Source organism: Amborella trichopoda, chromosome 6, assembly GCF_054954075.1.
Source record: "Amborella trichopoda isolate Santa Cruz 75 chromosome 6, AtrichopodaSantaCruz75HAP2 v2.0, whole genome shotgun sequence".
Classification (NCBI taxonomy): Eukaryota; Viridiplantae; Streptophyta; class Magnoliopsida; order Amborellales; family Amborellaceae; genus Amborella; species Amborella trichopoda.
Genome location: NC_142341.1, coordinates 36,076,000 through 36,087,911, shown reverse-complemented (window position 1 = coordinate 36,087,911; position 11,912 = coordinate 36,076,000). Strand labels below are relative to the sequence as shown.

General features: G+C 36.0%; 1 protein-coding gene across 2 annotated transcripts in view; it reads left to right on the top strand.

Annotated features, from left to right (window-relative positions):
* The first annotated feature begins 359 nt into the window (after positions 1-359).
* The window catches only part of LOC18435081 (ribonuclease H2 subunit B), a 44,329-nt gene continuing 32,776 nt past the window's right edge, over positions 360-11,912 (top strand). The window contains exons 1-4 of one of the 2 annotated variants that reach the window (XM_011625405.3): positions 360-708; positions 3,127-3,207; positions 6,620-6,721; positions 7,001-7,077. In XM_011625405.3, the coding sequence (XP_011623707.1) occupies positions 657-708; positions 3,127-3,207; positions 6,620-6,721; positions 7,001-7,077 (312 nt within the window). In that variant the 5' untranslated portion in view covers positions 360-656. The remainder of the gene's footprint in view (positions 709-3,126; positions 3,208-6,619; positions 6,722-7,000; positions 7,078-11,912) is intronic. The other variant, XR_016057008.1, reaches the window with a different exon arrangement.

The window sequence follows — 11,912 nt, the reverse complement described above, 5'->3', positions numbered from 1 at the left end:
CATGGACTCATTGGAACCAGGTCCTCATAATAATTTTATAGGCTATTGTAAACCCTTTGGTAGTTTTTCTTCTAATAAAGTAACGATATAGTTTTGGTCAGTCAGCCGACTCACCTATTACCGTGTAGTCATTTGCATATTTAACATCCGTCTCTAACAGAGGTGTAAGAAAATATTACATTAATTAAAAGTTAAAATGGACAATAAATAATCGAATTAAAAAAAAGAGCATTTATATTTCACGAAAAAGAAAAATTCCCAGTTTAGAGAATTGTCATGAGATTATTGAACTCTATAATGTTGCATCGAAAATACATATTTGAGGTATATTTTGTAATTAAAATACTATGAGTCAGCCCACTCACCAAACACTTTTCCTTAAAAAAGTAATCAACCAAACACCGCAAGGAGTGGTCAAGTTCTCAGTGTCCAAGCGATTGGACGGTGTGAGAGATTGGTACTGATTCAAACAAGGCATGAATCCATGGCATCTCTTTCTATTCATAGCCGTTCATTCATTAATTGGACGGTTATGCCAATGGGCCGTACATTTAAATAGTCCGGGATGATAGCATTCTTCCTTTTTGACTTTACCAAAGAAAACCAGAAAGGGCGGGAATTTGGGTTTTGTAGTTGGATGTCATTTCTGTGGCGCCATGGCCTCCTCCAAGGGCGAAGCACAAACGCGCCTTCTCATCGCACCACACTGTGAGCATTAATGTTCTTCAATTCTTCTCATGGATCCGTTTTTTCTTTTCTTTTACAGACATTAATGGAAAGCTCAGCTTTGCGTATATTCTCTCTTTTTCCTGTGCTGTTTTTCTTTGCTTGTAAAGTAGTCTAGGTTTTTGGCTCTGCAATTTATTTTTCCCTTCTCGGGTTCTTTTCCAGTCATCGATTTCGCTTGAAACGTAAAAGTCAACTCTGCATTTTGAAGAAACTGTGCCGAAAATATACGTAGGGTTTGGTATCCAAGGAAATTTGATTAAGGAAAAAGTTTATGTAAGGTTGACACCTTAAAATTTAGAATTGAGGTGCAAATCAAAGATCCTTCGAAAAGGGTTGTTTTGACATTGGAAAAACATCTAATTGAGCATCTCGACATTGAAATGTATAGATATTGAGGAAAAAAGAGATTTCAAGTACTAAAAATAATACATCTTGCAACACATTATCTGGACCGTCCATTTTCAAGATTTTCCTGCGCTTATAGATCTACTTGATTTAAGCCATTTTTGGAGTTTGAAATTTTATAAACATAGATAAAAATAGATTCTTGTACTATCCGAAGAATTTTCGACACCAAAAATGTATCTTATGACAAAGTTTTGGAGTGAACCTTAATTTGATAGTTTAAGGTTGCAACCTTATGCAAACCACACCCTTTGATTAATTCTCCCTTTTAAATTGTCAATGAATGGCCTTTCCAGTATCCTGCATATAATTAAGGGAGAAAAGCAAGGGCATATGCAATAAGGTCCCCTAGTGCTGTCCAAGCACCCATTCTGAGCCTTCCCTGTGGTATGTCTAATTGCAATGGCACTTTTACTAATGCAAAAGAAAAGATAGCACAAAGAACACATTTGAGTTGGTCACTTTAATAATTTTGTAGGCAATGATTAACTTAGGTTCTTAATCTTTTGAACCTGCTTTCTTCTTTTCCCTTGCTGAACTTACAACTCCATAGTAGGAAAAGGAACAAGCTGGAGCATATGGAACTCATCAACTACAAACAATTCCTCAATGAGTGTTATGAGAAGTGTCAGAAACATCGCCACGTTCATCTTTAGAAGTTAATGTTTATATTGAATGGATGGCAGAGGAAGAAGATCATGTGTTTGACCCATTAGGGAGCTGGCTAACTTGGTTGTATATTAGTATATTGCTCGGACTTTTACATATGCGAGTGCTAGATCTGGAAAGAGTAAAGCTTAAGCCACATCCACACTTGCATCCATTCTAGAGGCTGATTCAGGGGAGACTAAGGAGGATGATTATCCATGTGTAATAGGTGACTACACCAATGATGATGGCCTAGTTTCCAGTGGAAATATAGATAGATCAGTTGTTCAGTGACTCAACTCAAACTTGAATTATCGCATATGAGTCCAATCAACATGTTGCACACATTTGGAGACACTTCATAGTTTCATTCACAATTGGCGTCTTGCTCTAGATTTTTTTCACTTTCTTTTGTAATGCATCTCGCTGTCCCACCACTACATGAAAGCAGACAAACTTTTTAGTGAGAGTTGTATGGTAATTACTGATTACATCTATCATGGGAGTAATCTGATTAATTGTCCTATCCTCGTGTTAAGCACAGCTCCAAGCTATGCATGGTAAACCTTTGTGTTAAATCATAGTCCCTAGCCATGCCAAGGGCTCTATGGTATGTGGGACATTCTTCTTGAAGACATTTTAATTTCTCTGTCTCAAAAAAAAAAAAAATACATCTTAATTTCTCTCTCACATACTCAGAGACTTTTTGTATCAATCAAATCTTAGTCATTCAATCATCTGTTTTAATCAATGACCCATAACTTTATGGCACCAACCCGCAGACAAACTTTATAAATTGTGGATGCACTTAATTTCACTGTGCAAAGTGAATCCTTGAACCACTTAATGTGAGATTGACCAATCACATTGAAGGTAATTGTCACTTTTTCAGGACAAGGTCCGTGAAGTTATTCAAACATCTTTTCTTTAAAGTGAGGATCCACAAGCAGACAACGTAACCTATATTGTCACAATTTTGCGGTTCAAGATGAATAATAATGAGTCAGATATCAAGTTGCTTCATTTGGTCGTGTATTTGGTTTACATATTTCATTGTTGTGCTCTAGTTTTCTGCGTGTATGTATTATGGTTGCCAGGTAATGTGCTGTAGTGGGTTTCTTATTATGCATAATTCTTAGGTGCTTCAATTGTTTATTTTAAGTCACTAAGTACTCTTTTGCTGCTTTGTCTGGCACACTTGGTTTTCTATTATTCCAGTAGTTAAATTTCAACTTCCGAATCCCTTTATTTTTCTTATGGACATCCTGTGTTTATCAATTTTAGTTGGGCATATTGCAATTTATGTATTGATAGTTTAATGCTTTCCTTGTAACTTTATTGTAGTGCCTATAACAACAATTTCAGAGCTGCATGCATCTTGCAAATTTGAAGGGTGTTTATTATCTCTTCGTCATCCAAAATCTGGTAAATTGGTAACTATATGTAAACTCAATTCCTATGAGTTGGCTCACAAATGGATAAACTCAAAAAGTTGTTTATTTCTTTCACACAATTTGCTATAACTAGTTTGGGAAAATAAATTGGTCAATACTATACTATGTAATGTTATATTTATTTTATTTTAATGTTTTGTAGTATGTAACTTGTTCACTGCTATTTGTCTTGCATTTGTATCTGTTCTAGAAACTCGAGGATCTCTCTATTGAATTTTAAGTAAATAAACATAAATTTAACAATGATTTGACTGTGAATAGGGGCTTAACCATTGTGAAAATGTGTCTGAGAAATGAAGATATAGGTTAAATTTAGGAATGGGCTCAAGTCTAGTTGTCAGTGTGGCAGGGTGCCACCACATGATGTCTTGAGTTCCATTCCTACCACGAGTAGAGGAGTCCTTCCCAATTGAGCTACCAAAAAAAAAACAATAGGTTAAAGTTGCGGGTCTAACCAGATTTACCTATAGTAAAAACGTTTAGTGTATAGGTGAAGAATAATGAAAATAAAAGAATGTGGTAAAATCATATGTAAACAGTCTTTCTTGATGTTAAATCTTAGACTGAGGAATATACTAACTGTTTAAGGCTAAGGGATCTGTCTATTGAATACATCTTATTAAACATTGATGTCAAGCGTTTTGTATTAGATGTGGCAAGCTGTTTCCTGGTTTACAGTTGTTTCTATCTATGTTAAGAGGCTGTCAATTTGGGGAAAATTTGTCATTTAGTCTGTGGATTGTTTCATTTCCTTGCAAACTAAGTAAAAAACCTTCTAGAAAGACTTTTGTATGTTATGATACTCTTCACTTGGCATTGGTGGCGAGGTTAAAGAATACGGGGTTTCAGAAGTCCTGTAATTGTTTCTAGTTTGGAATTGTGGAATTTGGAAACCAGGCATCAAATGCAAATGCCTTGGATCAAGGTAATTTCTTCATACATATATTGCAGGCATCTGTGATCTGGACCTACCTTATTTTCATTTGAGTATGGATTCCAAGGATGCATATGGGCTTTATCTTTGTTTAGCCAATTTGGATGAGGTTGCCTTATTCATTGCAAGTATACCAAGGTTAATTTATTTGGAGATGAGGTTAGTGGCCACCAAGTAGTTGGGATAAGGCACGGATGATGATGATGATGATATCAAGGTTTATTTATTTGGAGATTTCACAGAGCTGTCAAATATCTGCCAAAAAGCTCTTCCAAATGCCAAACCACAGTAGCACACAATGGTAGAGTCTTCATTGTGTCATAACTCTAAGATTAAAACTATCTACTTGATTGATGGTGGCTCCTGGAATACCGATACTTACTGGTGTCTCTTGGTGAAGGAGGGCTTACTGCAGCACAGGGACTACCTTTGTGTCTTTTGATAGGTAATATTTTCTGTCCCTACCATTTGCATAGATGGCAAGTATGATGGAGTGGAGTCACAATGGCCTTGCCTTTTCTAGAGAAGGCAGAAATACTTGCTTGTTTTGGGGAAAATTCTTGTTTAGAACTTTGTCAAAGGAGCTATGGAGGGTAAATTTGCTTGGTTTGCATGAGGAGTGTTTGACTTATAGACCTCTCTTGTAAGTGTCTCACCATTAAACGTTAGCCTGGTTGACATATATGAGTTGTCTGAGAAGTATTTCTGATGAAATTTTAGTCAGTTTAAAACTTATTGATATGACTGTGCCTTGCAGAAATTCTGAAAGTATGTAAGATAGTTACGCTTTGAAGATGAAAAATCGACAGGCACAGACCAAATGTAAGATAATTATGCTCTGGAGATTAAACATTGCCTGGTACAGACCCAAACTGCACTGTATCTTGACCGGGGCAGACCAAACCTGCTTTATATCTTGTGATTATTTCTTGGTAATCAACTAGAAATAATGGATCCGATTTCAAATATTGCATTGACAATTTCTGTAAATCTTGAAGAAGCTATAAATATTGGTCGTTTTCCTTGTAACCATATCTTGAAATGCTAACATCAAGAAAATAAAGATTTCTTGAAGGTGAGAAATTATGCGGCTAATGAGGCTTCCTTCTCAACATTTTGACTAATAATTACTCCAGGAAATTAGAGAACACACAAGGAGTTCCATGCCTATGCTGTGGAACGATTGAACTAGATATAGCTAGAAATCTAACAACTTTCATTAGTGAAAGAAACATGTGATCATTTAAAATGGATGTATATTTAGCCTAGTGATGCTTGTCACTATCGATTCAGATCGTGTTCAAAGAGAGGGATGCAACCGTGAAAATGTACTATTCATCCACTATTGCACTTTTACATACTTAAGCAATCCCTTTGGATCCTCCAAGAATGGACTCATTGCCGAGGAATATATTGGACTAAGCAAATTTTCATCTTCTGCATGGGAATAGGACTCGACTTATGGACACAAGAGGATCTCGAAATCTGCACTTCACCATTAAGGAGACAGGTTGCTCACATGCTGAAGGACTAGATGCTGGATGAATGGTGGGGAGATGTACTACTGTTGGTGATGGTCCTAAATCTTTTGCAACAATAAAGGGCCTGTAATTGCTGAGTGCTGACTTCAAGCCAGATATACTAGATCTAAAATGGGATGTACCATGAGCTATATATTGTATCTTTTGTGCTGTATGTCTGAGTGCATTGTAAACTAAGTCTCCATAATGGGGACTTGGGAGCATTTTGGTCCACATTCATTATTGTTCTTATATTCTCCTTTAAGGGGTATTGTCGTTATTTTTAAACTTACCATATGGATTTAATTCCTCATAAATTGCAAAATTCAAATATTTGTTGAAATGAACATGGTATTAGATCGTAAATATTCTCAATCTGAAACACTTGAAGGCAGAATTGTTTTCAATGCATTAAAATAGTAAAGAGGAGCTGAAATAAAGTAAATTTTTGAAAAAGCTATAGTAGCACCATTAATCTCACTTTTGTACTGAATCTATGGTGGTTTACTTCTCCTTGAACATTTGTTTTTTACTTCTCCTTGAACATTTGTTTTTTGTAGAAATAATGTTGACTTTTCATTATCACAGATTCATGATGAACTTTTCTTATATTCAAATAGGAACTTGTTATTTAACATTATCTGCAAAAAGTAGGGAACTTGTTTATTCCTTTTATTGCATTATGAGGAATCCGTATTGTTTGTGGCAGAGTTAGCTTCCGTACTTGCTTTTTGTTTTGAGCCAATTTCGGAGGGCCCATTTCTATCAATGTGATAATATTCTTGATGATTCTTTCTTTACTAATTTACATTAGGGAGCGATAAATTCTTCTTTCCTTTAAAGCTGATCCATGTTGCATATTAACATGAAACTATAATGTTATCTTAGGGTTATTTGGGATGCTAAGTTCGAGAAATTCAATTTTACAGGAAAGCCTTCTTGTTATTTATTTACCGATGGACTTCTTCAAGAGCTTCACTGGTTCAAGCAGTCTTATGGCTCATGGTTTATAGGGGATTATATTTGTGAAGGTACATTTCTTTGAAAAAGTTGATATTTCACCTCTAAATCCAATTATTTATTTTTGGACTTTGAAATTTGTTTGGTAATACATTTAAATATTTTTTAAGTGCAAGGTTAATTGCAAATTCTTTTTTTCTTTGAAAAATTTGATTCATTTTGTTTGTAAAATGTCCTAGTTTTTTGGTTTGTATACAAATATTTCATGAAAATGCTAGTTTTCATCTTGTAAACATTACAAGTGAGCCATAATATTGACTTGAGGACTCTGTCTATTTTTGTTGGAATAGATGGTGGCATCTATGTTGCTACTCCTGTTGACCCTGTATTCATTCTGTTGCCTCTTTTTCATGAAGCTCGAATGAAGGTATGTAGTTGATGACCTATTGTGTGTTTTATTGATGATTTATTGATTACAACATATTTGATGTTTCTGTAAGTTGCTTAGGGATGAAAGGGTATGCTTTTTGTGCTTATATTTTCATTTCAAGTTTCGTTAGTATCTCTTGTTCTTTCTTGTCCATACAATCAGCTACATCTTTCCTTAGAGCTTGATCATGGAATGGATTTATGAATTCCTCATCTGCCTCTATCTCATTCGCCTGAGATGGGGCTTCCATTTGCGCCAAACATAGAGCTAGGGTTTTGACCAATCCTCAGATTTGCAACCCCTTCTTCTGAACTAGCATCGAAGGCTTTTACAAGTTGCCGCTTTTCCCCCTCTTTCTCTGCACGGAGGCATGGTTGTTGATCCTGGGGACAAAAATCGATTGTACAATACCGCTTGTAAAATGCTACAGTACAATTTGTACAGATCGTCGGCTCTTTTACCAACCTGATAGGGAAGATCAAAAATTAGAAAAAGATGCAAAAACCATAGATAAAGTAGCGTTAGCTACTCTATGGTTTTGAATAAAATATATGCTTGAGTACATTCCTTATATAAGAAAACACTAAACCAAACTTAATCCTGACCATCCATCTAATCTAGTCATGACCATTCTTATAAAATACCTTAAGTGAATAGAAAGAAAAAGATTCTAAAAATTATTATTTATGCTCCTAAGTGACTCAAAAAATAAGTAAAAGACCCAAAAGGACAGATTCAATGACTATTTTTTCCTTCTGTGGTTCCTCTTGTAAACTTTAAGCTTGTCTCTCTTATCTAGATACTCGAGACCAGTATTCTGGCTTGCATCATAATGTCTACACCAAAGAAGGTGGTCACTTGAAGACTTTTTCGAATATTGCAATTGTTGGAAGCCCTGTGCCATGGATTACTCCTCTAGGTATTGCAAATGTGACTTATGCTTCCATCTATGTCCTCTTCAAACTTGTTGCATTGGCTAATCTTGATCGGGTTGGGTCGTGGATACCTAAGCTTCCCCTATTACCTTCCATTTATTCCCTTGGTCCGTTTTTGAATACGTGGGCCTCTAAGAAGCTAAATATTGTCTGCTTGTCTAGCACAAATGCTAAATATGAGGCAGTATTATCCATACGTAGTACTCCAGTCCATACCCATTTTAGATATCTTATAATATCTTATGTTGTGGTTGTACTAGACAAATTAAGTTTAATTGCCACTTTGCTTGCAAGAAGTTGACATGGGCCACAACCATTGTGAAAGTTGGACCATATAACTTGAGCAAGTGTATACCGATTAAAATTTTTCTTTATTTTCTTTATTTTCACCATCTGGATTACTTACAGATGTTCAACTACATAAGAATCCCAAGGACTCTCATTTGCTGCCACTTTATCAATCCTTTATTACACAAACAAAATTGTATAAACTTGATCTTGGATCATAAAACACATAATACTCATGGGAACAAGAAAACATATGACTGCAAACCATAAAGAAGATTGCCAGAAGATTACCTCAACTGGACTTTGCACTCGCCACTCCGGGTCGCCTCCTCCAATGGCACACGTGATCAATGGTGTCTCTCAGATCTACAAAGTATGGGAAAACCTTGGCCCTTAATCAGATAGAGAGCAATAGAACAAACTTGGAGCAAGACTAAACCTAGACCTCAATGTCTAGTATGGGGCGTGCTCCCCGTTTTATCATTTGACAAGGGCGTGCCTCCACTTGAGGCTATGAGAGGAGCATGCCCCCTTATTTATAACTTTTATTTAGGGTTAGGGTTTCTTAAGGTTAGCCATCATTATGGAGAGTAGATCTAGTCCATTGATCATAGGATTCCTGTTGGGTGAGAGATCTGAGCCATACAATCCTTAGATCAGCCATCATGATTTAAAGGAAGGTGCTAGAACCTTATCCTTCAGCTTCCTTAACCTATTCCCATCAAATTATAAAATATAGAAAATAATATCATACTTACTTTTTTTTTCTATAATCTTCTTACACATATTTTTGATTGAAATCAAATCTCTTTAAATTTCAATACCTTCCATATTTTTACATCGTGATTGAGAGCTTTCATGTTCTCTTCACAAAATAGGAAGGTGGTTCCCAAAAGTGGGGCATGTCACATATGGGGCTTCTTGTGGGCCCCACGCACCACCCACACCATATTATGGTGGGCCTTATGGGCCTCCCATGTGCAAGGAATATCAATTTAAATCAAAATGAATTTTTAAAAAAGAGAAATCATTTTATTTTATTTTCTCTTTGAATAAAATAATGAAAATACAATTTCTCTCTATTTATGAATCCATTTTGAGAAAATAAAATATCTAAATACTTTTAAAATTTCAAACTATCAATCTAAAAATCATTTAACATCAAATAGTTAATTTTAAATAATTTTGATGGAATTCGGATCTAATTAGTTCAATGAATTATAGATTTGCTGAAGCACTCCATCTTCTACTATGGACTATAATCCACACCCACTTTCTCAAACTGACCCAACAGTTCCCAAATCACTGCAGGGGTTCATGATTGGGTTACCAAAGTCAGCCAATAGGTGAGGGGACACCATCCCAGTATATGGATTACAAGTTTTCCCTTAGACAAGTCCAAGGTCACATAGACCTGGTGCAACCACAACTCTATGATGTGTAGGGATTATCTCTCGCACATGTACACGTATCACCCTCAATAGGGACTCCATTTCCCAATACGACTATCAAATGTACATGTCGTGTAATGGTTCAATGATGAGGCTTTAGCCCTCGTCTCTATAAGACTACCATCACACACAAGGGTTAAACAGTCCTTGGGCTCACTATCCTGGGTAACTCCGACCTAATCAAGGAATGACCCTGCTAACCCTTATTGGTTGTGCTCTATGCTCAGGTAATTAAGAGTTTTCCAACTCGACTGGCCTAGCACGTTAAGCCTACTCTGAGTATCAGCAAATGGCATTTGCCTATTTTGGTCCCTTTAGACCATAATTTCTTTATCCCTTTGGACCACACTCCCATTGGAGGTCATTGTTCCACTATATTAAGTATTGATTACATGCTCTCATAAGGCCTTTAAAGGCCACAACAACCCAACAAATTGCAACATATCAACCAAGGTTCAAAAAAACGGATGGGTGACCCAGATTGGCCACCCCAAAACTTGTCGGATTAGTGGATAAGCGATCTGTATCGGAAAATTGGCTGGTTTCGGCCTACAAAAATTTCAAAAAAATACTATAATTTCTCAAAACTCTAGTTTTTAGGTTTTTTAAAAAATAGTAGCAATTGCATTATGGTTTTTCATTATTGAGTAAAAAATATGTAAATACCGATAACTTGTTTCATGCTGATGTTTGTTGCCTATTAAATTTATATTATAATCAAAATAAAGTTTAAAATGCAATATGACAATAAAATGAATCTCTCTAATTCAATTTATTTATTTTATTATTTATTAACTTAGGAGTTTTGATTTTGAAAGAAGCTATATAGAACAAATTTAGTGGGAGATGTTAGTGGAGAGAGAATTTTAGTGGAATTTTTTGTTAGTACTACTTAGTAGAGAGAGAATTTTAGTGGAACTATTAACGGAACAAACTTTGTAGAGAGAGGTTAATATATATATATATACATATATATATATATATATATATATATATATATATATATATATATATATATATATATATATATATATATATATATATATATATATATAGAGAGAGAGAGAGAGAGAGAGAGAGAGAGAGAGAGAGAGATGCTAAGGTTGGTAGGGGGAGAGAGAGAGAGACATAATATTAAGTTATTTGTTGGTTAGCTAATTAGACGCTAAGGTTGGTAGAGCAAAAATCTGGCTAATTGGTAGGTGAGGTGAGAAAATTTATCCAAGACACAGAGGAGGGGAAGCTTGAATAAAAGCCTCAAGCTTTGTTACCCGATGTGTACTTTATTGAGCACAAGCTCTTGGGTGATGTGTACCCATTTGAGAGTGGATGGGGTCCACAAGTTGGTGGTCCTTTCATAAGATTTTGAAAAAAGGGGTGGCCCACCACCCTTCATTTTTTAAAAGTTACACACTGACAGAACCGGATAGAGCTGGCTGGTTCTGTTATAGAACCGGTACTGACTGGTCTAGACCGGCCGGTTCGAAACTGGACACGGCCGGATCCTGCTATATTACTAGATCCAGAACGGTCAGGACAATTACCAGTCCGGATCGGGTTTTCCAATCCGGATCGTGAATTTTCAAACACTGATATCAACTTTATGTACTAGTTGGTTAATATCCTTGCTATATCCATATTACACTAGACATTATCCTATTGAGCAAAGTGGCACTTTTGGTACCCCCACATGTATAAACATGGTTGATCTTTTTCCATTTGCTAAACTATATTGGTATCTTTAATCTTGTACCTTGTACATTCATTTGTCCTTCATTATTATTCTACATGACCCTGGTTGCATGGCCACAGCCCTTGTACTCTTTGATAAAGAAAGATGGCGCAAGATGTGCTGACACATGGTTGCATGTGGCCCAGCCCCCTCAGCTGTTAGAAAGAAAAGATGACACTAGATGTTCATCTTGTGCCATCTGTTTTTATTGGAAGGTGCAAGGGCTGCAGCCACAGGCAACAGTGGCTGTGCCAAGAACTGCATCGTTCTTTATTTGTCTAAAGGCAATGGGCTAATATTCAGCCTAAGGCATTTCAGTTGTGTTGTGTATGTATCTCAGTTGTGTTGTGTATGTATCTCATAGGAGGGTTTTGGGAGTTGGGACACCCACTAATATCAATTTTAAATGTTCCATCAATCACAAGG